At 43.4% G+C, this 27,823-nt stretch overlaps 1 protein-coding gene across 3 annotated transcripts in view; it reads left to right on the forward strand.

The window, feature by feature from the left end:
• LOC137369635 (cAMP-regulated phosphoprotein 21-like) overlaps positions 1-27,823 on the forward strand; it is a 758,358-nt gene that overhangs the window by 595,876 nt on the left and 134,659 nt on the right. For all 3 annotated transcript variants that reach the window (XM_068030966.1, XM_068030967.1, XM_068030968.1), the window contains 5 exons: positions 2,547-2,584; positions 4,361-4,420; positions 4,510-4,736; positions 11,441-11,668; positions 18,105-18,274. In XM_068030966.1, the coding sequence (XP_067887067.1) occupies positions 2,547-2,584; positions 4,361-4,420; positions 4,510-4,736; positions 11,441-11,668; positions 18,105-18,274 (723 nt within the window). The remainder of the gene's footprint in view (positions 1-2,546; positions 2,585-4,360; positions 4,421-4,509; positions 4,737-11,440; positions 11,669-18,104; positions 18,275-27,823) is intronic.

The raw sequence follows: 27,823 nt of genomic DNA on the forward strand, positions 1-27,823 counted from the left end.
TGTCATCAGCTAATATGTTTCAACACATGGAGCCATTAGCAATATTAAGCAGATGGAAAATAAGTCAAAACAAGGGAATTAATTTAATCATAAATCTATGCAGCACTTTGAATAAGAGAATTAGACGAAGAGATTCTATTGAAAAATCAAAAACGATTTTTCTGCTGTTATAGGTAAGAAAGTTGGAGCTTATTTGTATAACATTTTCTATACATCTTTAAGTCTAATCCTATGTTCCTTTATTTTATATTGCCAAATCTGAAGGTTTGCATACCAAAGTTAGTCTTGAAACTGAGTACTAAAGAAGCTGTATTTAAAATAAAGATGGAAAAGACTGGGCAAATGCAGCAGATCAGTCAGTATGTGAAAAGAGAAAGGAAAGGTTAATGTCTACAGCTGGGACCATTCATTGTCATAAAGAAGCTCAACCTTAAACCTTTTGCTAGCCTTTCCTATTTTCAGATGCTCACAGTCTTGCTGTGATTTCTGTTTTTTCAGCATTAAGTTTTTCTTTTCTCATCCCTATAGATTATTTGGCAGCTAAAAAGGGAGGTTCATTATTCAAGGAGATTAAATATTCAAGGAGATTAAATATTCATCGTGGCTATCTATTAAATGTATTTTTTTTCCATAATTTGCTTCCTCCTCTTCTGATTGCACTGCCTTCTGCTGGGGTAAAGTTCCAGAGTACCACACTCAAGTGGCAATTTATCATGTGAGGTTAGACAGTAGGTGTTGGCAGGTCACTGGACTATGAGGAACATCATCATATCCAAGTTTGATTTTGTTCTCCACCATCATCCACACAGGCGCTTACCAGCAGGGGTCGGACCAGGAGTGGGAATCCTGGTTGATTTCCTCTCCCTCATTCAAGGGCACTGAGGCGAATCATAATGCCCCTCCTGTCACTACAACTGACTGAACACAGACCAGAAATCAAACCTGGGAACTTCTGGTCTGTACAGTTTAGTCGTTCACTGCCTTTACTGATTGATTATCGGGGAACTCTGGCTATGTACCTGTCAAACATTTAAAATTAATCATTATACCTAATCCCCAAGCATTAAATTGTGTTTTACTGATGATCTGTACAAATGGTGCAACATTGAAATAAAAGTTAAACAACTAAATATATAGGAAAATAACTTTAGTGATGCGAATCTTAGTTTCCTTATTTCAATTAAGTTGCTGCATTATTTTGCCTTATCTTATATGTTATAGAGATGAGCTTAAACATGTTCCCACAGTATTTTTCTTGTTTCTCCCTCTGTCCCCATTATTCTTCCCTTTTTATGACTGTATTCTGTTATCACTGGATGTGGAAAAGCATTTTTGTAGTGTAATCCTGAAGCGTGTATTTTTTAAACAATTTGCAGATGTCAACATGTATAGCAAGGTTCTGTTTTGAATTCTTTTTGTTCCTGTTTAAGAGTGGCATCATGAATTTATTAAAGAAGTGCAGTTAAATTGAAATATACTTTGATCTGCCTTAAGAACTCTTTTGTCATTTATATTGTGAGTAAATTTTGCGAGGTAAGGCTCCCAACACAGAGAAACAATGTAGAGATTAGTGCTCCCAATGTTTCGTAATCCTGATTGGCTAGGCATTCATTTTAACGACTGGAAAGTTGGGAGCACTGTGAATCAGGCATATTTACCAGTGACCCCAATTCTCTGATCCTCACTCCCACATCAGGAGCAGAGCTTTGCAAAATTTACCTTGTTGAATGAGGTTAGCACTTTTTAAAATTCAGCTGTTTGTATTATTGCAATATTTATTACTTGAGTCTTGTCATTGCCACTCGTTTGAAAATCAGTTGCAAAAAGTTATGATAAGATTCCTTTGGTCAATTGATTTCAGTATTTTTGGTATTTTTGTTTAAAGTGAGAGCTAATGAAATTATGATGGATGCTCACTTAGATAAGGTTTTGAGCCCAACTATGTATGAGGCCTACATAAGTATCAACACAAGTGATCATTAACCTGGGTATTTCACAGTCAGCTATGTATACCGTTTAACATCCTCACCCTGTTGAATATAGCAACCTTATAAAACAATATGCTTTGTGAAGCCATGAGCATCATCTGATTAAGCAAACCAATTCAAATAGCAAGAAAAATAGGCAAAAACATCACTTTTTCCTAATGTTTGTTTCAAAACAAAGGGTCCTTGTGGTAAATCTTCTATAATCTATTATTTTCCTTTCTGATGACCATTGTCATGCATTCTTCTTTATGGGAGGGCAGGGTGTTCTGGGCTTGGTACCTCAGAAACAGCTACTGTCAATCACACAAGTATGCTTCAATGGTCCAGTCCATTTGTCCAGTCTGCAGATGAGGTGTGTTTTACCATAAAATGACAAATTGCCATTTAGCCAAGACAGGGTTTTGAACCCATGGGGTTTATGGATTAGAGCCCTAAACTGGTAGAGGTACCTGACTGTGTGGTCTACAAAATGCTACTAAACTATTTTGTGGAGAATTCAGCTAGAATGCAAGAATATGCAGCAAATTGTATGTTGAAATGTTCCATTTTTCTTTACAGTCCACATGTTCCCAGGACAGCCTGTACTTGGAAAACAGGTAGGCAATATTTAATTAAAGAGTGAGCAATAAGACATAGGCTGGTTATCAGAAACTATGTGTCATTTAGCTATTCAGCCAATTGAAATTCCTGAAAATGGGAGACATTTTAACTGCCACCAGATTTACAGCAGGAAAATGCTGGTTTCAATTAGATTCCCATCCACCGCAGCAGTTTTATTCACTGGGCTCCATTTATATGCAGCCTGTCCACTGCCGGCTCAGAATGGTCGAGAAGTAGATGGGAGGTAGATGCCAGCCTCTGGGATATAGGGTCATGCGCCAGCATTGAATTAAGTGTGGGGAAGGGCGTTCCAGGATGGGTGGCTGGAGTCCAGGGAAATGGGAGCCTAAGCTTTACTTGTGAGGCCCAAAGAAGCACTTCTATTCCCCCTCGCCCCTCAAAGGACAGTAAAAAACCTGAATGGCCTATTCAGCTTCCCAATCTTCTTCATGATGGCCTTCACCTGGTGGGAAAACTGTGGTAACTTCCTCACTCAAGCTGAAGTTGAAATGGCTGTTCGAGCCCAATGGCATAATTGGGCCCTTATTAGCATATGTTAATTAGCCTCCTTCCCCAGCTTTGGGTGGGAGGTACAGTTGCTTGTCCAGAAGCCCCTGTTAAAATTTGAAATGACAGCATCCAGTGGGTTTTACTGCAGGTAACTTCACAGGGGCATTTTAACTACCCACCCCACTTAGTTTCCACCAGCTGGGTAGGCTTAACAGCAAGTATAATTTTGTTTTGAGCTGAACACTAGAATTTTCACAAAGACTAATTGAGACAATTTGTACTTACTCGTAAGCTGAAGTGTTGATATTCCCCTTTGGGTCTACTAGTCTGTTCTTAAAGTCACAAACTACATAGGAAGAGAAATCTAATTTTCTCATATACATTGAACTGCACAGCAACACTAATGCTGTTTCCATCCTCTCTTAGTTCCCCTTATTCCTCCTGACCAATTATACATAGATGTTCTCTCTCAGCTTTTATAAAAATGCCTCAGACAGGTAGAACAGAATGTTGAGTAAATACAGCACTTGATATCCACAGAAAGTACTGAAATGTGAAAGCATGTGACAATTTTTTTATTATATTAGTTGCAAAGTTTAACAAGACTAAAACAAGATTTTTATTAGTTTGCAGCTTTTATTCTATTGTTGTTTACTCAACATGTAATTATATAAGGAGCTCCCTTCCTTCCTCTTCTTTTCAAAAGGTAAATTTAATGTGCCTAGTCCTTGTCAGTATGTTATTCTATGCAACAAATGTTATAATTAACAAGTAGATCCTCTATTCCTGCTAGTTCTGTATTCCCCCACCTTGTCTCCATCTGGCATGGAGTAGGGACATCATAATCTACTGTATCAGGCTAGGAATGGGATCAGACTGTGAGAGCATATAGTTCCTTTATTTGCCTTCCTTCAGTAATGTATTCCTTGCCTTTACCCCCTTCCCAGTTACTTTCATAGCATTCATCATTCTCTGACCAGTAACCTGCTGCCAGTAATAGCACCCTTTGTGCTGTTAAAAAGTAGTATGTGAGAGCAACCTGGACTGATCTATATACTGATGTTTTTTGGGGAAATTTCTGATTTTTCCTCTCTCTCTCTGACAAAGTGTTGTGCTCCCACCTGATATCTACATACGATGAGGTATCTGAGATTGGAAACTTGTTATGTGTGCAGTTTTAAATCACTTTGAAAGTTGTGTGACAAGAGGAAGGCATATTGTGCTCGATGCAGAATTTTTACTAATACTTTTTGTTTTCCCAGCCGCATTCTCGAGGATATCAGCACATTCAATGACACGCAGAAGAAGAGGCAGCTATTTAGGTTTGTTATGAGGCAAATAAAGATGAGATTTCAATCAATTCAGTGGATAAACTGGTATTAATGGTCCCTTTGGGGTTTTTTTGCTTTAGAAATAATAGAGATGGAACAGGAAAAACATCAGGTAGTCGGCAGAGCAGTACAGAGTTGGATGTGAAGTGGACAGATCAGCGACCCTGGAGTAGCACTGACTCAGACAGCTCAAATCGAAACTTGAAGCCTCCTGTTACGAAGACAGCAAGTATCGGTGGCATAACTGTATTAACACGAGGTGACAGCACAAACAGTAACAGGAGTACAGGCAAACTCTCTAAAACAGGTAGCTGGTATTTGATAGATTTTGTAGCTGAGTCTTGCTCCATTGCATTCCATGATAGCAAATGGGAATTAGTCCATACAGCCTGAAGTAGCTCATTCAATGTCTTATTGATGACAGCAATAATAAACCGCATGCCAATTGCTACAGCATTATAAATTTTATTTGTTACTGATTATGCCACTTACCCTTTAACAAAACATCCTCAGAGCAGATCTTGTTAAAGGTCAGAGAAGCCATTTTATTTATCTTTGAGTGGTTTTACATTTGATCTCCTCTACTCAACATTTCCTGGCTGCTGGAGCAGATGAGCAACATACTCAGACATCTGCCTAGCCTATTTTGTAACTGGAGCTAAGAGCAACATAAGAGTGGCACGCATTTTGTCTTCCTCCATTTTTTTCTTTTCTCCCATCTTCGCAATTCCCCAAAGGCTTGGTTGATATCAACCTGCATTGACCCTAACTAATCCAATTTGCAAAGCCACTTACATTTTTACAATATTTTAATTTTACTTTGTATATAGGCAATTTCTAGATTGGAGGTCACATATCACACTGAGTTGTCAGCTCTTCCAATCTCAAACTTCAGTTAAGTCAATGAAAAGCTATTTTTTGTGAAACTTTTTTTTTAAATAGTGAATAAGATTCATCTTCCTGTGTTTGTGTTTGTTGAACAACAGGTGTGTTTTTCAGTAGGGATACCAAAAGGAATTGTTGTACCAGGCCTGCCAAATCTAATGATTAGCTCCCTGCACCATCTGGTGACTCTTCCAAGAGCTGGACCACAACACTGTGATCCTGTTCACTATTTTAAAACTATTAAGATGTCTCTGTTGCCTATTGTAGAATAGAGAATGCGCACGAGGTTGTTCATCCGAAAGCACAGCATTAGTTTTCACATGTATGCTGAAAACACTCAGTTCTATCTCACCATCACTTCTCTCATCTCCTCCACTGTTGCTAAGTTATCAGACTACTTATCCAACACCCAGTACTGGATGAACAGAAATTTCCTCCAATTAAATATTGGAAGACTGAAGACACTGTTTTCAGTCTCCGCTCCAAACTCTGTTCCCTAGCTACCAACTCCATTCTTCTCTGTGGCAACAGTCTGAGATTAAGCCAGTTTGTTTGCACCTTGGTGTCACATTTGACCCCAAGATGAGGTTTCAACCTCATATTCGTGCCATCACTAAGACTGCCTATTTCCACCTCTGTATCATCACCTGACTTCGCCCCTGTCTCAGCTCATCTGCTGCTGAAGCCCTCATTCATGCCTTTGTTACCTCTAGACATTATTCTAATGCACTCCTGGCTTGTCTCCCACATTCTACTCTCCATAAACTTGAGGTCATCCAAAACTCTGCTGCCCATGTCTTAACTCACACCAAGTCCCGTTCCCCTATCACCGCTGTGCTCGCCGACCTGCATTGGCTCCCTGTCAAGCAATGTCTTGATTTTAAAATTCTCAGTCTTGTTTTCAAATCCCTCCATAGCCTCACCCCTCCCTATCTCTGTAATCCCCTCCAGCCTCACAACCCTTCAACTCTTCTAATTCTGGCATCTTGAGCTTCTCTGATTTTAATCACTCCACCATTTGTGGCTGTACCTTCAGTTGCCTAGGTGCAAGCTCTGGAATACCCTCCCTCCACCTCTCTGCCTCTCCACCTCGCTTTCCTCCTTTAAGACACTCCTTAAAATCTACCTCTTTAACCAAGCTTTTGGTCATCTGACCTAATATCTGCTTTTGTGGCTCGGTGTCATACTTTGTTTTATAATGCTCCTGTAAAGCACCTTGGGACGTTTTATTACATTAAAGGCACTATATAAATGTAAGTTGTTGTTGTTCTATATGACTGTAAGGACAGAATGTGCTTGTATTTCTAAGATGCAAATTGCCATGTGCCTTCCCCCAATCTGCTGGTGTAACTTGGGTGGAAACCTTAAATACGCGAATAAACTGTGTTTCTGCCATTGTATGTCAGTGGAGCAGGAGAAGCTGCAAATGGGCAGAGAGTTGAGTAACAGTGAGAAACTGTGCTTTAGGCACTACAAGTAAAGAGAAAACTAAAGGATTAAAGTAATTAAATCAGGAGAGAGAAATTAAAAAATGTGAATAAAATATGAGAGCAGAAGGGCAGGTTAAGGTGTGTGGTCCAAAAATGTGTTCTTTATATAAATACATGGAATTCAGGCACAAATTCAGCTTGGAGCATATGACATGGTAGTCATTACTGAGACATGGTTACAAGATGGTCAGGACTGAGAACTAAATATACCAGGTTATAAGGTCTACAGGAAAAATAGAGAAAATGGTAGCGGGAGGAGTAGCCTTAGTGATTAAGGATGAAATCTCTTCAATAATAAGAGAGGATATAATGAGAAGTAAGCAGGCAATGGAAACTTTATGGATAGAATTAAGAAATAGAAAAGAATTTAAAACTGTGGTGGAAGTTGTGCATAAGCCCCTGGTAGCAGCCATGAAGTGATAGATTGTATAAATGCTGAGGTTAGGCAAGCATGTAGCAAAGGCAGAATGATTTTAACAGAAGATTTTAACTTTCATATAAATTGGAATAAAAGCGTAGTGAATTTCCTGAGTACGTCTGGAATAGTTTTCTGCAACAATGAGCTGGATTTTGTGTGGGGGCGGGGGGAGGGGTGGTGGTGGCACGGAGTATTGTGACAGGTGGCAGGGCGTGCAGAGGGCCCATCACCTCCCTGTCGCCAAGAGATCTTCCCGGGGGCGGCATAGGCCAACAATGAACGGAATATTAAGGGCCTCCTCTTGCTGTCTCTGGGCTCTTATCAGCGGCAGGGGGTTGCCGCCTCGTGCAGGGAGGACACCTTGCAACATGAGGTGCCCCCCCCCCTGCGGGCTTGGGGTGGTGGGGGGTGGGTGTTTCCTCCTTCATGGGAATTTTGTGGCCCATAGAGGACCTCCACCGGGAACAACTTCACCCCCCCGGGACCCCCCCTCCCCCTGGACTGAACGACCACCCCCCGCAGCCTTCTGGACTGGCCCTTGCGACCCCGCCTCACTTGCTTGTGGTCTGGACTTCCAGCGCTGGGCCTGGGTCCGAGGCCTCTGAAGTACTGGCCTTCTGATTGGCCAGCAGCTCATGGAGGTGGGATCCCCATCTGTAAAGGGACCGGGATCCCATCTCGTGATTCTTTGATCTTAAAAAGACCAGAGGATCGCTCCAGGGGGGCTTGACAAGGCAGAAGCTGGGTTCCCCCCACCGTTTTGGCCCAGCGCCAGGAGCCCCGCCTCCAGCACAAAATCCAGCCCAATATGTCCGAGAGCCAACAAAGGAACAAGGCATATTAGATTTAGTAATGAGTAATTAGCCAAATTTAGTTAACAGCCTAATGGTGCATGAACATTTCCCTAATAGCAATCATAATATGATAGAGTTCAACATAATGTTTCAAAGAGAGAAACATGAAGCAGCTATAAGATTCTAGATTTAGGTAAGGCTAACCTCAATGGAATGAGACAGAGACAGTCCACAATTAACTGGTCAAATCTATGAATGGGTAATATGACAAAAGATCAGTGGGATGTGTTCAAAAAAGACTTTAATGTGATACTGAAGCAATTTATATGGCTAAGGGGAAGAGCTCTACTTGCCAAACAAAAGCCATGAATGACCAAAAAAAGCATAAAATGAAAAGAAAAACCTTACAAAAATGAAAAAAGCACAGATCCTAGTGAATGGGAAAGGTGCAAAGAATAGCAAAGGGTGGTAAAACAGAAAGTAATAACTACAAGAAGGCGTATGAAAAGAAATGTGCAAGGGATAGCAAAATCAACACAAAAACTTTTACAATTAAGGTAGGAAAAAGAGGGTGGTCAGGAACAATGTGCGCCCCTTGAAAACTGATAATGATATTGTCAATGAAAATAAGGAAATGGAAAATATATTGAATAATTACTTTGTGTCCGCTTCTACAGTTGAGAAAGAGGTGAGAATGTCAGACATCCCATGAAACCTAATATTGAATCAGGGACAAGGACTCACCAGAATTAACATAAGCAAAATAGTAATGAATAAAATAATGGCACCAAAGAGTGATAAATCCCCAGATGTTTTCCATCCCAGGATTTTAAAAGGACATTGAAGATGCCCTAGCTCTAATCTTCCAAAGTTCACTCGATTCGCAAACCATTCCTTTAGATTGGCAAATAATACATGGCACTCCGCTATTTAAGAAAGGTGATGGGGGAAACCAAAGAATTATAGGCCAGCTAGCCTAACATCTGTTGTCGGGAAATGATTAGAGTTTATAATTAAGGGTAGAGTGACTAAACATCTTGAAAATTTTCAGCTGATCAGAGAGAGCCAGCATGGATTTGTAAAGGGTCGGTCATGCTTGACAAACCTGATTGAACTTTTTGAAGAGGTGACTAAAGTAGTGTCTATGGATATTATTCATATGAACTTCCAAGGGCATATAATAAGAAGTTTCAAAACAGACTGTTAGCTAAAGATGAAGCTCATGGAATTGAAGGCAAATTATTGACCTGGTTAGGAAATTGGCTGAGCAGAAGGAGACAGAGATTAGGGATAATTGGCAGGTACCCTATTTCGCAGGCTGTGACTCGTGGTGGCATGCAAGGATCTGTGTTGGGGCCTCAACTATTCACCATATTTATTAATGACTTAGACGATGGGGTAGAAAGCCACATATCCAAATTTGCTTTTGACACAAAGATAGGCGAGATTGTAAGCAGTGTGGATGGAAGCATAAAATTACAAAGAGATATTGATAAATTAAGTGAATGGGCAAAACAGTGGCAAAGAGATTTCAATACAGGCAAATATGTAGCCATCCACTTTGGATCTAAAAAGGATAAAACAGTGTACTTTCTAAATGATGAAAAGCTACAAACAATGAAGATCCAAAGAGACTTGGGTTTCCAGGTGCATAGATAATTAAAGTATTATGACCAGGTATAGAAAATAATCAAGAGACTAATGGAATGCTGGCCTTTATGTCCAGAGGATTAGAATACAAGAGAGTAGAAGTCATACTTCAGCGACATAAAGCACTGGTTAGAACACACCTGGAGTATTGTGAGCAGTTCTGGGAGCCACACCTTAGAAAAGATATATTGGCCTTTGAGGGAGTTTAGCATAGATTTATCAGAATGTTACCTGGATTCCAAGGGTTGAATTATGAGGAGAGATTACACAATCTAGGGTTGTATTCTCTGGAATTTAGAAGGTGAAGGGGTGATTTGATTGAAGTTTTCAAGATATTAAGGAGAACAGATAGAACATAAGAACTAGGAGCAGGAATAGGCAATTCAGCCCCTCGAGTCTGCTCCGCCATTCAATACGATCATGGTTGATCTCAACTCAGCCGCAACTCCACTTTCCTGCCTATTCTCCATAACCCTTCGACCCATTTCTTTTCTTCTTTCTTTTCTTTTGGGCCTCCTTATCTCGAGAGACAATGGATACGCGCCTGGAGGTGGTCAGTGGTTTGTGAAGCAGTGCCTGGAGTGGCTATAAAGGCCAATTCTGGAGTGACAGGCTCTTCCACAGGTGCTGCAGAGAAATTTGTTTGTCGGGGCTGTTGCACAGTTGGCTCTCCCCTTGCGCCTCTGTCTTTTTTCCTGCCAACTACTAAGTCTCTTCGACTCGCCACAATTTAGCCCTGTCTTTATGGCTGCCCATTACTAATTAAAAATCTGTCTATCTCCTCCTTAAATTTACTCAATGTCCCAGCATCCACCGCACTCTGGGGTAGTGAATTCAACAGACTCACAACCCTTTGATGGAAGTAATTTCTCCTCATCTCTGTTTTACATCTGCTATCCTTATCCTAAAACTATGACCTCTTGTTCTAGATTGCCTCACCAGAGGAAACATCCTCTCTACGTCTACTTTGTCAATCCCCTTAATCGTCTAATATACCTCAATTAGATCTCCTCTCATTCTTCTAAACTCTAGAGAGTAAAGACCTAAACTGCTCAATCTCTCTTCATAAGACAAACCCCTCATCTCTGGAATCAATCTAGTGAACCTCCTCTGAACTGCCTCCAATGCAACTACATCCCTCCTCAAGTAAGGGGACCAAAACTGTGTGCAATACTCTAGGTGCGGTCTCGCTAATGCCTTGTACAGTTGCAGCAACACTTCCCTTCTTTTATACTCTATTCCTTTAGCAATAAATGCCAAAATTCCATTTGCCTTCCATATTACCTGCTGCACCTGCATACTAATTTTCTGGCTAGATAGGCTAGAGAAAAACTATTTTCCTGCTGGTTGGGAAGTCTAGGACTAGGAAGCATGGTTAAAAATTAAAGCCTGGCCTTTCAGGAGTAAAATTAGGAAATATTTCTACACACAAAGTGTAGTGGAGAAGTTTTGAACTCTTGTCTGCAAATGGAAATTGATGCGAGATTGATTGTTATTTTTAAAACTGAGATTGATAGATTTATCAATCTATGTATATGAAATTAGGTCACAGATCAACCATGATTTCATTTAATGGTGGAAGAGGCTCAAAGAGGCTAAAAGGTCTACTTCTGTTCCTATGTTCCTATTGCATTAAAAAATATACAAGAAAGTGAGCTTCTCTCATTCAATTTTGGGAAAATTTTCAATGCTGCTAGGAAGGGAGTTATTAATACATGCACAGCAAGGTGTGTTTCTGTCAAGTAAATTTTGACAATTGTTTTACATTTTCCAGGTTCAGAGTCTTCCAGTAGTGCAGGCTCCTCAGGTTCATTGTCACGGAACCATCAGCCATTACAGAGTGCATCTGTTGTCCCGGCACCAGTCAACTCTACAGGCTCAGTCTCCTACCCAGATGGTGGAATGGGTGGACAGGTGGCACCTACCAACACCAGCTACATTTTGCTTCCTTTGGAAGCTACAGGTATACCACCTGGCAGTATTCTGTTAAACCCACACACAGGTTAGTGCAACTGTTACTACAGCTCAAGGCTAACAAAAATCCAAGCAATATTAGGGGCCATCTATAATTGTCCTTTTTCACAAGAGTGTAAAGAATAATCGTCTGCTTATTAACAGATATAAATCTATTTCTAAAAATTATGTAAATTATGTTTTATGTATATATATATACACATGTTTGTATTAAACCCCTCTCTCTTTGGTTCTCTTAAGAAAATGATAGTTATGGATGTTGCCTTGGTATGTCACATATTAGAGTTGAGTTTTTGCAGTATCTCTGACCTTAAGTGTATCTTTTAATTGGGTTCGGGCGTGCAGCGGGGGGTTCAACAAAGCAATTGGAACTAGCAAACAGCTGGCCCGTCATTCATTTAAGCTCCTGCTGTGGCTATTTAAATGGGGGTCTGTTGAATTAATGTCCAAAGGGCGGTCTCACCATTGAATTAAGAAGGGCACGCGGTCTTTCGAAGTTGGAGGGCCAATCAAAGGCCTTCCAGCTTAAAGGAGCAGCTGGCTGTGATAGCAGGTAAGAAAGAGAGAGGGCACTTCAAAATGGAGTAGCTCTTTCTCCAACTTTTTAAACTAATTTTAAATTAAAAAATGAATTTTGCAGCCAGGGCCACCACTGTTGGAAGGGTGGAGGTAATCCCTCTGCAGGGCAGCCTGCAACTGCTGCAGCAACAAGGCAGGCAGGGAGGGCTTCTGGTCTACCGCCAGGAGGCCGCCTCCAGGCACCTAATCGAGCTCCCGCCATCTGCGGGAACCTGGAGGCCGACTGGAAGACCCCAGTCGGCCTCCTTTATTTGGGCTTAAGTGGCCCTTAATGAGCCGTGTCGGTTACCCGCTGCGTGCGAAGGCTGCCCTTCTGCACGCCCCCCCCCCCCCACCCCCCCACAACCATTCCACCTCTGCAAAAATGGCCTGGGGGTAGAATGAAGCTGGGGAACCTCCCTACTGCTTTAAAATGTAGAGTGAATTTTATCTGTGTACATTAGTGCAATTATTCACAACCCAAAACTATATTTGACTTCCAATCCTAAATCAGAAAAGCAAGTCCTGCTCGTATCAGCAACTTCAGATACCTACAAATTAATAAGAAGCTAGATTTAAACTTTACATGTGGATTCCAAGGCTTCATGGTATGCACTAATGTGGCCCGCGAATACAAAGGGCTGAATTTTTGCCGCAGAGGTGGGAAACAGGAGCTGGGGCTGTTTTTGAGTCAGAAACCCACCTCTGGTGATAAAATTGATTTTCTCAGGGTTGAGTCCTTAATTAATATGGAGACGGGTTTCCTGTCCACTTAGAGCCAGTGAGAGCAGGAATGAAGGTGGGTCTGATGAAGTGTGGGATCCAATTAGACTCCCCATGACAGCCATAACTGAGGCCGTTGGTTGTCCTGAAAGAGAGATCTGCGGTGTGTGCTAAAGCATTCAACTTCACCAGAGGGAAGCAAGATTTCGCGGGAGCTAGAGGCCTAACACCCAGGGCAGGGCAGCCCCTCACTTCATTGTTGCTGACCAGAATCTAATGCTGGAGGCTATGTATGAGAGCGGAGAGGTCCACTTCCCAGAGGGTGGCAGGAGGAGGTCACTTTGTCGTGCAGCAGGAGCACCTCTCTGATTATTATTAACTATGATTCTATCCCCCTTAGCCTCCAATTCCTCCTCTTCTCTTACCTCCTGCTCCTCCCCCAATGCGCTGTCTCCTTCCAGATTTTCACCATTCTCAAGGTCCACACCTCTCTAGAGAGCCATGTTATGGCAAGTACAGCAGACCACCACAACAATGACTGAGACCCTTGCAGGAGGATATTGGAGGGCATGACCCAACAAGTCCAGGCACCGGAATTGCATCTTCAGAAGCCCAATGGCCTGCTCAATGGTTGTTCTGCTGAGGAGGTAGCATTGGCTGTAACACCTCTGTCTGGGGCTGCCATAGAGGGGTCAGTAGCCATCTCCTCAAGGGATTTCCCTTGTCCGCTAGGATCCATCCGTGCAATTTGAGAGATGGAGTGAAGATTTGAGGCAGCCTGGGCTGGCGGAGGATGAAGGAGTCATGGCAGCTGCCAGGAAAGTGGGTGCACATGTGGAGGGAGCTCATGATGTGGTCACAGATCAGTTTGATGTTGAGGGAGTGGAAGCCCTTCCTGTGGTTGGATCTTACTGACCGGTCACTGAGTGTCTTAATGGCCACATGGGAGCAATCGATGATGCCCTGCACCTGGGGGAATTCAGCGATGGTGGCGAAACCCACTATCCCTCTGTCCCTGCAAGGTCGTGTCTGTCATTAAATGAATGTGCTGTCCATCTCTGGCAAAGAGGGCATCGATGACCAGCGAGATGCAGTGGTGTGCAGCCATTTTTGAGATGCTACTAAGGTCCGCAGCTGATTCTTGGAAGGAACCAGAAGCGAAGAGGTTCAAGGCACAGTGCCTTTAACAGCCATTGGCAGGGCATGGCAAACAATGCTGCGAGGTGCAAGGTCTTTGGCAACGAGGGCATAGATCTCTGTGACCATCTACCTGGAGAGTCACAGACTCCTGTAGCACGTTCTTGGTCCTCTCCAGGTAGCACCATCTTCGGCAGTCGATCCTGTTTTGAGGGTTTGGCCTCTGTTGTCTTCCTGCCCTTCTTTCCTCTCCCGTGCCCTCCTGATGCCCGTTCCCTAGCTACCAATGCCATTCTACCAACTCCATTCCTCTCCCTGGCAACAGTCTGAGATTAAGCCAGTCTGTTCGCAACCTTAGTGTCAAATTTGACCCCAAGATGAGCATCCGACCTCATATTCGTGCCATCACTAAGACCGCCTACTTCCACCTCCATAATATTGCCCAACTTCGCCCTGTCTCAGCTCATCTATTGCTGAAGGCCTCATTCATGCCTCCATTACCTCTAGACTTGACTATTCCAATGCACTCCTGGCTGGTCTGCCACATTCTACTCTCCGCAAATTTGAGATCATCCAAAACTCCGGTGTCTTAACTTGCACCAAGTCCCATTCCCTTATCACCCCTGTGCTCATTGACCAGCATTGGCTCCCAGTCAAGTAACGTCCAGATTTTAAAATTCTCATCCTTGTTTTCAAATCCCTCCATGGCCTCGCCCCTCCCTATCTCTGTAATCTCCTCCAGCCCTACAACCCTCCGAGATATCTGCACTCCTCTAATTCTGGCCTCTTGCGCATCCCTGATTTTAATCACTGCAACATTGGTGGCCGCACCATCAGTTGCCTAGGCCCCAAGCTCTGGAATTTCCTCCCTACACCTCTCTGCCTCGTCACCTTGCTTTCCTCCTTTGAGACTCCATCTCCTTTGTGGCTCGGTGTCATACTTTGTTTTACATTGCTACTGTAAAGCACCTTGGGACATTTTAATAAATTCAAGATGCTATATAGATATAAGTTGTTGCTGTCACCCGGCGTTCTGCCTATTCTGTGAAGGGTGTTGCCCCTCATCGCTATTGGGCCAAAATTTGACAGTCATGCCCTCATTGCCTGCTGGAGCCTTCTGGGCAAATGGCTACCCAATTGTGCTTGGCAGCCTTGGCCCATGCTATTCTGCCTCTGCAATACCAGCAGGGGGGAGGGGGGTGGGGTGCTGACTTCATTCAAAGCCCAGGCGCTGAGTGCTGACTCTCCCCGCCACCTATGCAGTGCTAAGGGAACCCCCCTTACCAAATGCACAGTCCCCGTTTGACTGCTCACCCTCTTATGGGGTCAGTGTGATGCCCTGAAGCAGCCGTGACTAGTTCCCTACTGTGTTCCCGCCTCCCCTCAGCTGCTCTGAAACTGCCAGCTTCTGAAACCCTTGCGCCCCTTTAAATATTGCACCCTTCCCCTTCAACAAACTTTAAATGAGCTTTTTAACAAGTTTAATTGGCCACAATGGGGAGGAGTGGAATTCCTGTCCTGGCTTTTTCCCCCCCGCCCCCCGCACTCGTGATTATTACCAGGGATCTGCACCTTGAAATTGGCATGCCTCTCAGTACTGGTATTTTCAGGCCTCCCCCCTCCCCCACCCCCCACCTCCCCTGCAACGTCTTTGTTCCCGATTTTGGGGGGCCCTGAAAATTCAGCCCAAACTATCAGACTCTGACGATCAGAGAAGAGAAAAAGCTGCAAACATGAAAATAAAGTAAGTTATTAGTATGATGCATTTTTGTAAAATGCATCAATGTGCCGTGTGGCAAGAATGCTGAAAATTATTTTTCGTTGCACAATTTCTTGCCATAAAATTATCAGAGTCTGTCAAATACCTTTTTGGGATTAATTTTGTGGATTCAGTTATATTTGAGATCTACAGCTGCTCCATATTAAATTTTGTTATTTGAAAATGTCTTTATATGCTAGATTGACGCTTATCACATCTCTCATTATATGTTTTAACAATAGCAGCAGCCTCCTTTCAAGCAAGTGTTTTTCTGTTTCTCAGCTGGCAGTTCGATTAATTGTCATGCAGTAATTGAGTGTGGGAGGGAAGGACAAGCTGTCTGAGTTTTGTTGCAACAAAATGAGTCCTCTATCAAACGATATGGAGCGACATAGACAATTGCGGCAGCGTTAGAGTATCAGACCTGGAAGTTTAAGACATGAACAGGATGAAATAAACCTTAATACACGAGCCCTAATACTACACTTTGCATGTCCTTTTGTTGTAGCTCCCCATTGAGAGCTCGGGAGCATGTGACTTATCATCGAGTTCATGATTTGGCCATTATTGTATCTTCTTTTACTTCTTTGGCCTCCTTGTCTCGAGAGACAATGGGTAAGTGCCTAAAGGTGGTCAGTGGTTTGTGGAGCAGCGCCTGGAGTGGCTATAAAGGCCAATTCTAGAGTGACAGACTCTTCCACAGGCACTGCAGATAAAATTGGTTGTCGGGGCTGTTATACAGTCGGCTCTCTCCTTGCACTTCTGTCTTTTTTCCTGCCAACTGCTAAGTCTCTTGAACTCGCCACTCTTTTGCCCCACTTTTATGGCTGTCCGTCAGCTCTGGCGATCACTGGCAACTGACTCCCACGACTTGTGACCAGTGTCACAGGACTTCATGTCACATTTGCAGACGTCTTTAAAGCGGAGACATGGACGGCCGGTGGATCTGATGCCAGTGACGAACTCGCTCTACAATGCGTCCTTGGGGATCCTGCCATCTTCCATGCGACTCACATGGCCAAGCCATCTCAAATACCGCTGGCTCAGTGGAGTGTCTATGCTGGGGATGTTGGCAGCCTCGAGGACTTCTGCGTTGAAGATAAGGTCCTGCCACCTGATGCCAAGGATTCTCCAGAGGCAGCGAAGATGGAATGAGTTGAGATGACGCTCTTGGCTGACATACGTTGTCCAGACCTCGCTGTCATAGAGCAAGGTATCAAGGACACAGCTTTGAAACACTCAGACTTTTGTGTTCCGTGTTAGTGCACCATTTTCCCACACCCTCTTGGCCAGTCTGGACACAGCAGCGGACGCCTTTCCCATGTGCTTGTTGATTTCTGCATCGAGTGACAGGTTACTGGTGATAGTTGAGCCTAGGTAGGTGAACTCTTGAACCACTTCCAGAGCATGGTTGCCGATATTGATGGATGGAGCATTTCTGACGTCCTGTCCCATGATGTTCATTTTCTTGAGGTTGATGGTTAGGCCAAATTCGTTGCAGGCAGCCGTAATCCTGTCGATGAGTCTCTGCAGACACTCTTTAGTGTGGAATGTTAATGCAGCATCGTCAGCAAAGAGGAGTTCCCTGATGAAGACCTTCCGTACTTTGGTCTTCGCTCTAAGACGGGTAAGGTTGAACAACCTGCCATCTGATCTTGTGTGGAGGAAAATTCCTTCTTATGAAGACTTGAACGCATGTGAAAGCAGCAGTGAGAAAAAGATCCCAAGCAGTGTAGGTGCGAGAACACAACCCTGTTTCACGCCACTCAGGATAGGAAAGGGGTCTGATGAGGCACCGCTATGCTAAATTGTGCCTTTCATATTGTCATGGAATGAGGTGATGATACTGAGTAGCTTTGGTGGACATCCGATCTTTGCTAGTAGTCTGAAGAGACCACGTCTGCTGACAAGGTCAAAGGCTTTGGTGAGATCTATGAAGACAACGTAGAGGGGCATCTGTTGTTCACGGCATTTCTCTGGCAAAGCTGGCGAAGGGAGAACAGCATGTCAATGGTGGATTCAATTATTGTATAATTGAATTGAAATGTGTGATCCTTTGTCATGTGATCTTCTGTTAGAAACTTAATTCTGATTTTGATCATTCATTTCCAAGTTTGCATGTGTTTAAGAAAAGAAGAAATGTAATTTTTTTGTACTAAAGTATGTGTAATGATCGATCTGCACAGTCTAAATGTGAGTATAATTTATTGTATGTACTTTCAAAGAAAAGGTTTAAATTACACTATCTCTGTGTTAGATTTATTGTCTTTGCTGTGGTTTGTTGCAGGTCAACCTTTCGTGAATCCTGATGGCACACCTGCGATTTACAATCCCCCTGGTGGCCCACAATCAATTAGAAGTCAGCTTCCTGGACAGGCTCAACCACAGGCTGCTTCACAGTCACAGCCGCAGCAGCAGCAGCAACAGCAGCAGATGTCCAGTCATCTGGTACCACAGGTGAGTCAGACACATTGTGTACCTACTAAATCAACCATTGCCCATTGCTTACCACATCCACACCCTCACTCTCCAAACATGAGATTCCTTATTTTGATGGGATTTTCATGTGCAGAGTAACAGAGTGGTGGAAATCGTGGGGTAAATATTGGATTAGGCTAGAAAACAGGGGCAGGGATTGTGATGCGCAATTAACCTACGCCCATTCATTGTGATACAGGTACAACACAAACTTTGTGCTGCCTGCTAATTTAAAGTGATAGTGTGCTTAGCGCTGGTGAGTGGCTGCATGCCTCAGCAGTGGGTTCAATTTCATGCGAGGCTAAGACCACATAAAAATTGCCTGCACAACCTAAAGCCAGACTATATCTCATGAAAGTGAGGTGCATTCTGGGGCTGCAGCAAGTGCTGGAACTGGTTACAGAAGAGTCTCTGAGCAGGAAGAAAAGTGGGAGTGGTGTAAGAGGACAGAAAGTATGCTTCAAGATTCTCTGATGCAGCACTGGAGGTCTTGGTACAGGAGGTGAGCAGGAAGAGAGAGACTCTCTTCCCACAGAAAGCCAGTAGACCCTCCAGGCAGACACAAAGAAGGCAGTGGAAGCAAGTAGCTGTCGTGGTCAATGCCAACAGTCTAGCCCCAAGGACCTGGATGCAGTACAAAAAAGAAGTTTAATGATCTCATATGACTGATCAAGGTCAGTGAATGCTTCTTCAAATGCCATATCCAAGGGCCACTGGCATCACAGCACGACTCAGGCCTCCGATTCATAGCCTCACCTGCACTTAGCACTGCTGAAAGAATCACACTCACATTCCTCAGCTTGCACACACTGCTAGCTATTCAGCTGACTGAGATATCACCAAAACACACTGCAGCACCCTCACAGACACACCTCTCTCTCTCTTGCAGGACAAGGTGGCTCATAACCAGAGGCAGTATCATTTAACCGGCAGGTGACAGACAAAGCTGCATGTCCTCGCCCCGACGGAGGAAATGGTGCTGGCTATCATTGGAACGGTCACGACTGAGGCTGTGACCAGTAGCCGGGCTGATACCATAGAAGATAATGCTATGTTTCCAACCCAATCCACCTTCTCAGATCCCAATTCCCCCTCTTCCCACAATTTCTTCTGAGTCACAAGCTGCGGATGGTGAAAGCATGGACCTCTTGTTTTCCCCCAACTTGCCTCAACCCAACCCTACCCATGTGCATTTATCCTTTCAGATCCCAAGAACTATGACCTGGCCAAGCACTGGTGTGAAATCCAAGAGGAGCAGGGCACTGATGAAGAAGAAATACCATCCTCAATCTCTCACTCACAGGCAGCAGCTCAGATCCTGGCACTGTGTGTACTTTAGAGGGTAGCATAGAGGCAGGATCTGCACATGGTGAGTTATTGGGAATGAGTGGCCTGTAGCTAGGGCAGGGGGAAGGGTTGCGCATATGCCAGCTCACTGGAGGGCAAGGTCGCACATGAGCTCTGCTACAGAGGAGTCAGATGAGGATTTCGATGTGGTGACCTACAGAAAAAGGCATTCATAATGAAATACTTAGTATTTTATGGGCGGCACAGTGGCGCAGTGGTTAGCACCGCAGCCTCACAGCTCCAGCGACCCGGGTTCAATTCTGGGTGCTGCCTGTGTGGAGTTTGCAAGTTCTCCCTGTGTCTGCGTGGGTTTTCGCCAGGTACTCCGGTTTCCTCCCACCACCAAAAGACTTGCAGGTTGATAGGTAAATTGGCCATTAGAAATTGCCCCTAGTATAGGTAGGTGGTAGGGGAATAGAGGGACAGGTGGGGATGTGGTAGGAATATGGAATTAGTGTAGGATTAGTATAAATGGGTGGTTGATGGTCGGCACAGATTCGGTGGGCCGAAGGGCCTGTTTCAGTGCTGTATCTCTAAATAAATAAAAAATAAAGTACATTGCAGGCCTGCTAGAAATCCTGATATCAACGTCAAGGAGCATGGAGGAGTCTGAGCTCAACTTAGCAGACGGCTTTGCACAAAGCTGGGAGCCCATCTTTTCCAGTGTGGAAGTAGTGGCCAACTCTATGAGAATTTTTTATGGACCCATTGCACCTGCTGGGTGATTTCTCAGCTTCAATTGCAGCACAAGCAGAAGCCACCCAGCGTCTGAGTGCCGCAGTGGAAGCTCAGACAGAAGTTATGAAATCTCAGCTAGTTGCCATGCAGGCTCAGATCATGGCTGCAGATACCAGTGTTCAAAGAGGCTTTCAGGTTCTCACAACAGCCCACCAATCTATGTTCCAGCAGATTACTAGGATTGCTGAGGCAGCAGCCCAGGGGAGTGGCAGTGGCTCTGTCGAGCACGAACATGCTGTCCTCTCTCAGGATGACACCATTCATCTTCACACCACTGCCAATCATGTCAGGTTCCTGCTGTTGCCTCTCAGCCAGCTAAGAACAGAAGAAATAAGCAAGAATAGGCCATTCGACCCCTCGAGCTTGCTCTGCCATTCAGTGAGATTATGGCTGATCTGACTGTGGCCTTAAATCCACTTTCCTGTCAGCCCCCCATAACCCTTGACTCCCTTGTCAGTCAAAAATCTGTCTAACTCAGCCTTGAATATAATCAATGACAGAGCCTCTGCTGCATAAGAGAATGCCAAAGATTAACAACCATCTGAGAGGGGATATTCCTCCTCATCTCTGTCTTAAATGGGAGACCCCTTATTTTGAAACTCTGCCCCCATAGTTCCAGATTCCCCCAAGAGGGGAAACATCCTCTCAGCATTGACCCTGTCATGCCCCTCAGAACTTTATATGTTTCAATAACATAACCCCTCATTCTGCTGAACTCCAATGAGTATAGGCCCAACCTGCCCAACCTTTCTTCATAATACAATCTCTTCATCCCATGATCAGCCTAATGAACCTTCTCTGAACTGCTTCCAATGCAAATATATTGCTCCTTAAGTAAGGAGACTAAAACTGTACACAGTACTTTAGGTGCAGTCTTACCGATGCCCTGTACAGCTGTAGCAAGATTTCCCCACTCTTATACTCCACCCCCTTGCAATAAGTGTCAACATTCCATTTGTCTTTCTAATTACTTGCAGTACCTGCATGCTAATTTTTCATTATTCATGTACAAGAACACCCAGATCCCTCTGTACCACAGCATTCTTCAGTCTCTCTCCATTTAAATAATATTCTGTTTTTCTATTCTTCCCGCCAAAGTGGACAACTTCACATTTTCCCACATTATATTCCATCTACCAAGTTTTTGCCCACTCACTTAGCCTATCTATATCCACATAGGTAACCCATACTGCTGCTAACCATGCCAAGGCAGTGCATTCCGAAGCCAGGCCTTTTAGGCTCAAAGCTGCCCGAGGGTGTCCTGCAAGGCCATCTGCAGTCCCCTCCATTGAAAGTCAGCAGTCATCCACCAGCCATGCTGCAGCCACTGGGGTAACACTGCGTATATGGACAGGCAAAGGCACCCGCTAAACAGACACTAAGGGAATGTACAAGGGGGATTAGTTGACTTTTGTATGGAATAGTGATGGTTTGTTGGATTTAGTTGGTTTGGAATGGTTGTTTTGTGGTGACTTTTATTTCAACATTGTAGCCTTGTGTTGGTCCGTAACAGAGGGAAGGTAAGATCACTGTTGTACAATAGGGATTTCTGTTTTATAGTACCATAATCAGATGAGGCGATCATGGACAGCCCAGCTGTAAAGGGGATGTGTTAGTTCCCTCCTTCTTTCCTCCTACTCCTCCTCTTACTCCTCCTCCTCTTCCTCCATCCCCTCCTCATCCTCCTCCTGCTCCTGAGTGACTCACCATATCCCTGGTGACAAGTGCTGTGCCCCCATGATAGCCAGAATATGCAGGATAAAGCAGACCAGCATGAATCGACACACACACCGGCGAGTACCACAGGGTTCCTCCAGAGCAGTTCAGGCCACTGAACTGTTGCTTCAGTACTCAAATGGTGTGCTCCATGATGTTACGTGTGGCAGCATGGCTCTCATTGTATGCATGCTGGCTATGTGTGGTTGGGTTGTGAAGTGGAGTTAGTTGTTAAGCGGATGACCTTGGTTACCCAGCAGCCACCCTCTGATTTGTCATGGTGGCTCAAATACTGAGGGAACAGCGGACTGGCCCAGAATACAAGCATCATGACTGCTGCCAGGTTAGCAGGCATTCATCAACATGATGCGCTGAGTATAGTTGCACACCTGCTACACATTTAGCAAGTGGTAACCTTTATTGTTGTGGTACATCTCAGTATTTAGACGCAAAGGCTGCTAAGCCACATGTGTGCAGTCGATGGCACCCTGCACCATGGGGAAACCTGCTATCGTAGCAAAATCATGTGCACGCTCTGCCTGCTTCTCTCTGGTCAGAGAGAACAAAATGAACTCCCCTTTCCTTGCATAAAGAGCACCTATAACCACTCTGATGCAGCAGTGAATGCGAACTAGGAGGTGTCGCTGGTCCAGCCTGGAAGGATCCCAATGTGAAGAAATTCAGGGCCATAGTCACCTTCACAGCCACTGGCAACACCATCCTTGCCCTGCTGTGAGGTCTGGTGGCAAGAGGCAGCAGAGTTCTGTGAGCAGCTCCTTCATAAAATGCAGATGATGCACACGCTGCTCCTTTCTTAGGCTGAGGTAAGAGAGATGCTCCCAGAAGACTCCAGGTGGATAAAGCATCCTGCTGAGATACCTTCTCCCCTTCCTTGTCCTCCCTCCGTGAGCAGCTTGTCCTCTTATGTGCTGGACCTGCTTCATCTCTCAAGCTCCAGGTCAAGGGTGGCGTGGTAACTGCAGCATCCATGACTGGGAACAAGTGATCTGAGCAGAACCCTTGAAGTCAGAAGCAAGACCTTCTCCACATGCAGCAGCACTCCCAGTCGACTTCACCAAATTTAAGCAACTCTGGAAGCTGTAGCACTTTTGGTTTTTTAAAAACACTCAGAGAAAAAACACAGAGAAGGCTGAGGGGAGATATGATTGAGGTATACAAAATTAAGAGGGGCATTGATAGGTTGGATAGGAAGAAACTTTTTCCCTTAGCGGAGGGGTCAATAATCAGGGGGCATTGATTTAAGGTAAGGTGCAGGAGGTTTAGAGTGGATTTGAGGAAAACAATTTTCACCCAGAGGGTGTTTGGAATCTGGAACACACTGCCTGAAGAGGTGGTAGAGACAGGAACCCTCACAACATTTAAGAAGTATTTAGAGGAGCACTTGAAACGCTATGGGCCAAGTGCTGGAAAATGGGATTAGAATAGTTAGGTGCTTGATGGCCAGCACCGACACGATGGGCCGAAGGGCCTGTTTCTGTGCTGTCTAACTCTATGACTCTACTTATAGCTCGTTTTGACCCGCAAATTACAAGAGAACAAATTGATGACTCATTCAAAAGATTGTTATGCTCAATAGGATTAATTTATCTGTACCCACTGTTACAAAAGGTTTTATTTTTGTACTAAAATTTTAAACTTCTGTGTGCTTTATAAAACTGAAAAAGGATTTTCAGTAGACTTGGACACCTGCAAATAGCTGGAAATTTTGGATGTTGACTTTGTATGCAAAAACAGGGGAAGCAAGCAGTTTCAAGGAAACAGCAAGGAGTTTTGACCTTTGCATGACAGAGGAGACACACTGGTCATATGATTGGCTCAAGAAGGTTTTTTTTTACTTTGGACACTTTTAAAAACAGTTAGTTGGACAAAGAGCAGGATTTTGAAATCTTTGCTTTGACCTGCCTGGAGCAAGAGAGGAAGACCCAGAAAAATGTTACCTCTCTCTCTAAAGGAATCCTACATCTTTTGAGAAGAAACCTTACATTTGAAAGGTGGCAGATTCCTATTGCCTCCAGTCTCTGAAGAATTCCTGCATCCAGAGTGGTTCCTGTTGCCTCCTGTGTTTTGGGAAACCCTGGAACCTACAGAAAGCTTCTACTGCTAGACTGCTGCTTTAAAAACCCAAGCAGACTTGTTGCTACACCCTTTGCTGAAAGACCTGTGTGATGCCTGCTGCAGACAAATTGCCTTGAACACCTACCCATCACAGACTGTTCATCAACCTCGCCTGGAGAGATTTCGAGTGGCATCTGACTATTCGACCCTGGGACACATCACCGTACTAAAAACATCCTACCAAAATGTGATAAATGCAATCTTTTTTTTTCCTTTTTAATTCCTAAGAAACAGCTGTAAACCAAAAATCCTTTTCCCCGGTTAACTGTATTTTTTTAATGTATGTGTGCGTGCATGAGGGCTAAGGAAATAAACAGTTTTTCCATATATATAGATTTATCTTGTTAATAGTTAAGATCTATTATTACTTTTCTAATATATAGTTAAAGTTGTTGTTTAAAGAAACCTGTTTGGTTTGCTTTATTCTGGGGGACAAATAAAGTGTTTAATTTGGTTATTCTTCAGTAGGTGGGAAGCTTTTTTGATATGCTATGACCTGCGGAGTAGTGGGACTGAATTAACAGAGCATTACTCCCGCCTTGGTCTTAACACCACGATTACAGGAAAATTAAAATGATTACAGATTTAACAGGTTGAGAAAAGAGAAAAGAAAATAATAAAAAAAGCAAAACTGCCTTGTTACTCTAATCCCAGAAAATGAATGCTTCAACAATATCCTGAAGTGGCCAGGTCCCGTTGATTGCAGACTCTACTTCCGATGCTCGGTCAGGCTTCCAAAACGCGATTGGGTTCCTCCTTCCCTTGACAGTGCTGGTGTCTCAAGACTGCAGCAAAGATCTTCAATGTGTTTAACATTTTATACCCTTTGTAAAGGGATGGGGTTCGTTTACTATATTGACAGGCCACACCATCCTATGAAGCTTCTTTTAAAAGTGCAATAACTAATTATATTCTGTGCCCTTTGTTTAACTATATGGTTTGAATCCGACCAGAAAGCTGTCTATTTCTCTTTCACTTTCTCCAGTAATTTTCCATAATGTGAAGCCCCTTCCAGACAATCTTCCAGAAAAAGATGTTTGTATTTTGCTGGAACACAGTGCTCATTTTATCTAAGTTGTACTGTCTTTCCAAGGCCTAGTGTTCATAAATTCAAAACACCAGTGTCTCTCACTTGCCTGCACTATCTCTTGTTGTTTTTCCTCATAGTATTTGTTTTTTAATCTCTCAGCTCAGCAAGTCCAGTGGGTTTATTTTTGACAGACTGAACCTTGCACCAGAGATTTTGTTTTCAGTCCAGTTCATTTTGTTGCAGGGCATGAGGGGGGAGATGGTAGGGTGATGGTAATATCACTGAGCTAGTAGTCCAGAGGCCCATGCTAATGCCCTGGGGAGACAGGTTCAAATCCCACCACAGCAGCTGGTGTAATTTAAATTCAATTAATCAGTTTTTAAAAATCTGGAATTGGTGCCATGAAATTATCATTGATTGTCATAAAAAACCCATCTGGTTTACTAATGGCCTTTAGGGAAGGAAATCTGCCATCCTTACCTGGTCTGGTCTGCTTGTGACTCCAGATCCACAGCAGTGACTCTTAATTGCCTTCCTAAATGTCCTAGACAACCACTCAGTTTTCGAGGGCAATTAGAAATGGGTAACAAATGCTGGCCTTGCCAGCGACATCCACATTCCATGAAGGAATTGATAAAAAAAAGACGAGGAATATGGCCAAGCTTGTTTTGCCCTGAACTTGTTTTAAAATGTCTTTTTTTTTTGTCCTACATTTCCCTCTGAAGTGTCTAGTGTGACATGACATACTATGACACGTCTAACAGTTATTTCTTTTCAGATTTTCCCATCAGTGGTGGGCTTGATACTGTTATGTTCTGATTGTAGTAATCTTTGTTCCAGATCGGTTAATATCCCTTTAAGCTTTACTAAATGTTCCAAGCAGGGGTAGAATGTTATGACCAAACTAATGACAAATTTCAGCAAGTTGGATCTAAATGCATTATTTACAAGCACCACTATAGCAACATGCTGTAACAATATTCATCAAGCATACAACTTAGCTATTCCTACCGTTGTATGCAATATTAAGTGCCTACAATTAATTATAGCCACACCGAGTCACATACTGGTGTAATTGTTCTTTTAACTCATTTGCAGTATTCTAACAGATACAGTTCCTAATTAAGCCCTTATCCTTATAGGCAGCTAGTGAATATATTTGAGAAGTAAATATCCTTATTGACTTCTCATAATCAGCCCCTTACTAACTAGCTATTGCTAACAGGTGTATAGATTGGCACTCCCCACCTGTAGATCACCTCACTCAATGATATTCCTTATCTTTTTGCAGGAGTGCTGCTAATTCTAAGTTATTAGCACATAAGTACATACAATTCAGGTAACTGATTATGATACAAAAAATTCATAATGCATCATACAGAAAGCTACACTTCACCATATCCTCAATAAATCTTGAACGTAAAAGACTCTCCAGCTCTAGCTTTACCCCTATCCATCTTGTGAATAGTTCTTACTAAGTGTTATTTCTCCCTAGCCCTTAATTATCCCTATCTAAATTTTGTATCCCTTTTGCTTTAATTTTACCCCTTCTGACCATTGCCAATATCTTGATTGTTTTAAGTCCGTTTGTCTATGGAGTATGTGTCAATGCATTGATGATTTAAAATGTTGTCTCACTCTACTGGCCACTTTAACCATTTCATGTTTTGCTGTTGTCGAGTAACTGAGCATGTTTGAGACCTGTTATTTAGTGCAAGGTCACCATGCTTCACGTGTAGCAAATCACATCTGCACACTCATACCATATCCAAATATCATGCCACATGTTCCATCCATTCTTAGAATTTCAGGTGATCTTGGTCAAAAGACCAAAGTAGGATTGACTGCCTGAAGACCTTTGCTTATCTCTCCTGCATGGTTCCGATGTCACGGGTAGTGGCCAAACTATCAAATGCAATTCTCTTAAAAAGTTCATAGGCAAGGATACAAACACCTCCAAGAGAAAGCTATTAATTTACTCATCTATACTTTCCTGACTTTCACTGGAATGTTCTGGCTTTCTGGGATATTCTGCATTATATTAAGACAATGGTTTGAGTTCTGATTCTGCTAATGTTGGTGTTGTTGGTCCTTTCCCAAAGTTCTTTTATGATCTCCCGATTCAACTCAATTTATTATTACAGGCACCCCCTTGTGATGCACATCATGGTACAATATCATCCTAGTCTGAACTATCACTAATCCATTTAACTTCCTATAGTAGCTGAACCATGTATGCCATGGGACTGTCTTTATCCTTTTTTTTGTTCATTCATGGGTTGTGGGCGCCACTGGCTAGGCCAGCATTTATTGCCCAGCCCTAATTGCCCTCGAGAAGGTGGTGGTGAGCTGCCTTCTTGAACCGCGGCAGTCCATGTGGGGTCGGTACATCTGCAGTTCTGTTAGGAAGAAAGTTCCAGGGTTTTGACCCAGCAACAGTCAAGGAATGGCGATATAGTTCCAAGTCAGGATGGTGTGTGGCTTGGATGGGATAATATAATACAATACAATCCCTTGTACAGGGGCTCAAACACACCCACCCTCACATGATACGAAACTAT

Source organism: Heterodontus francisci, chromosome 5 (assembly GCF_036365525.1).
Source record: "Heterodontus francisci isolate sHetFra1 chromosome 5, sHetFra1.hap1, whole genome shotgun sequence".
In the NCBI taxonomy this organism is placed as follows: domain Eukaryota; kingdom Metazoa; phylum Chordata; class Chondrichthyes; order Heterodontiformes; family Heterodontidae; genus Heterodontus; species Heterodontus francisci.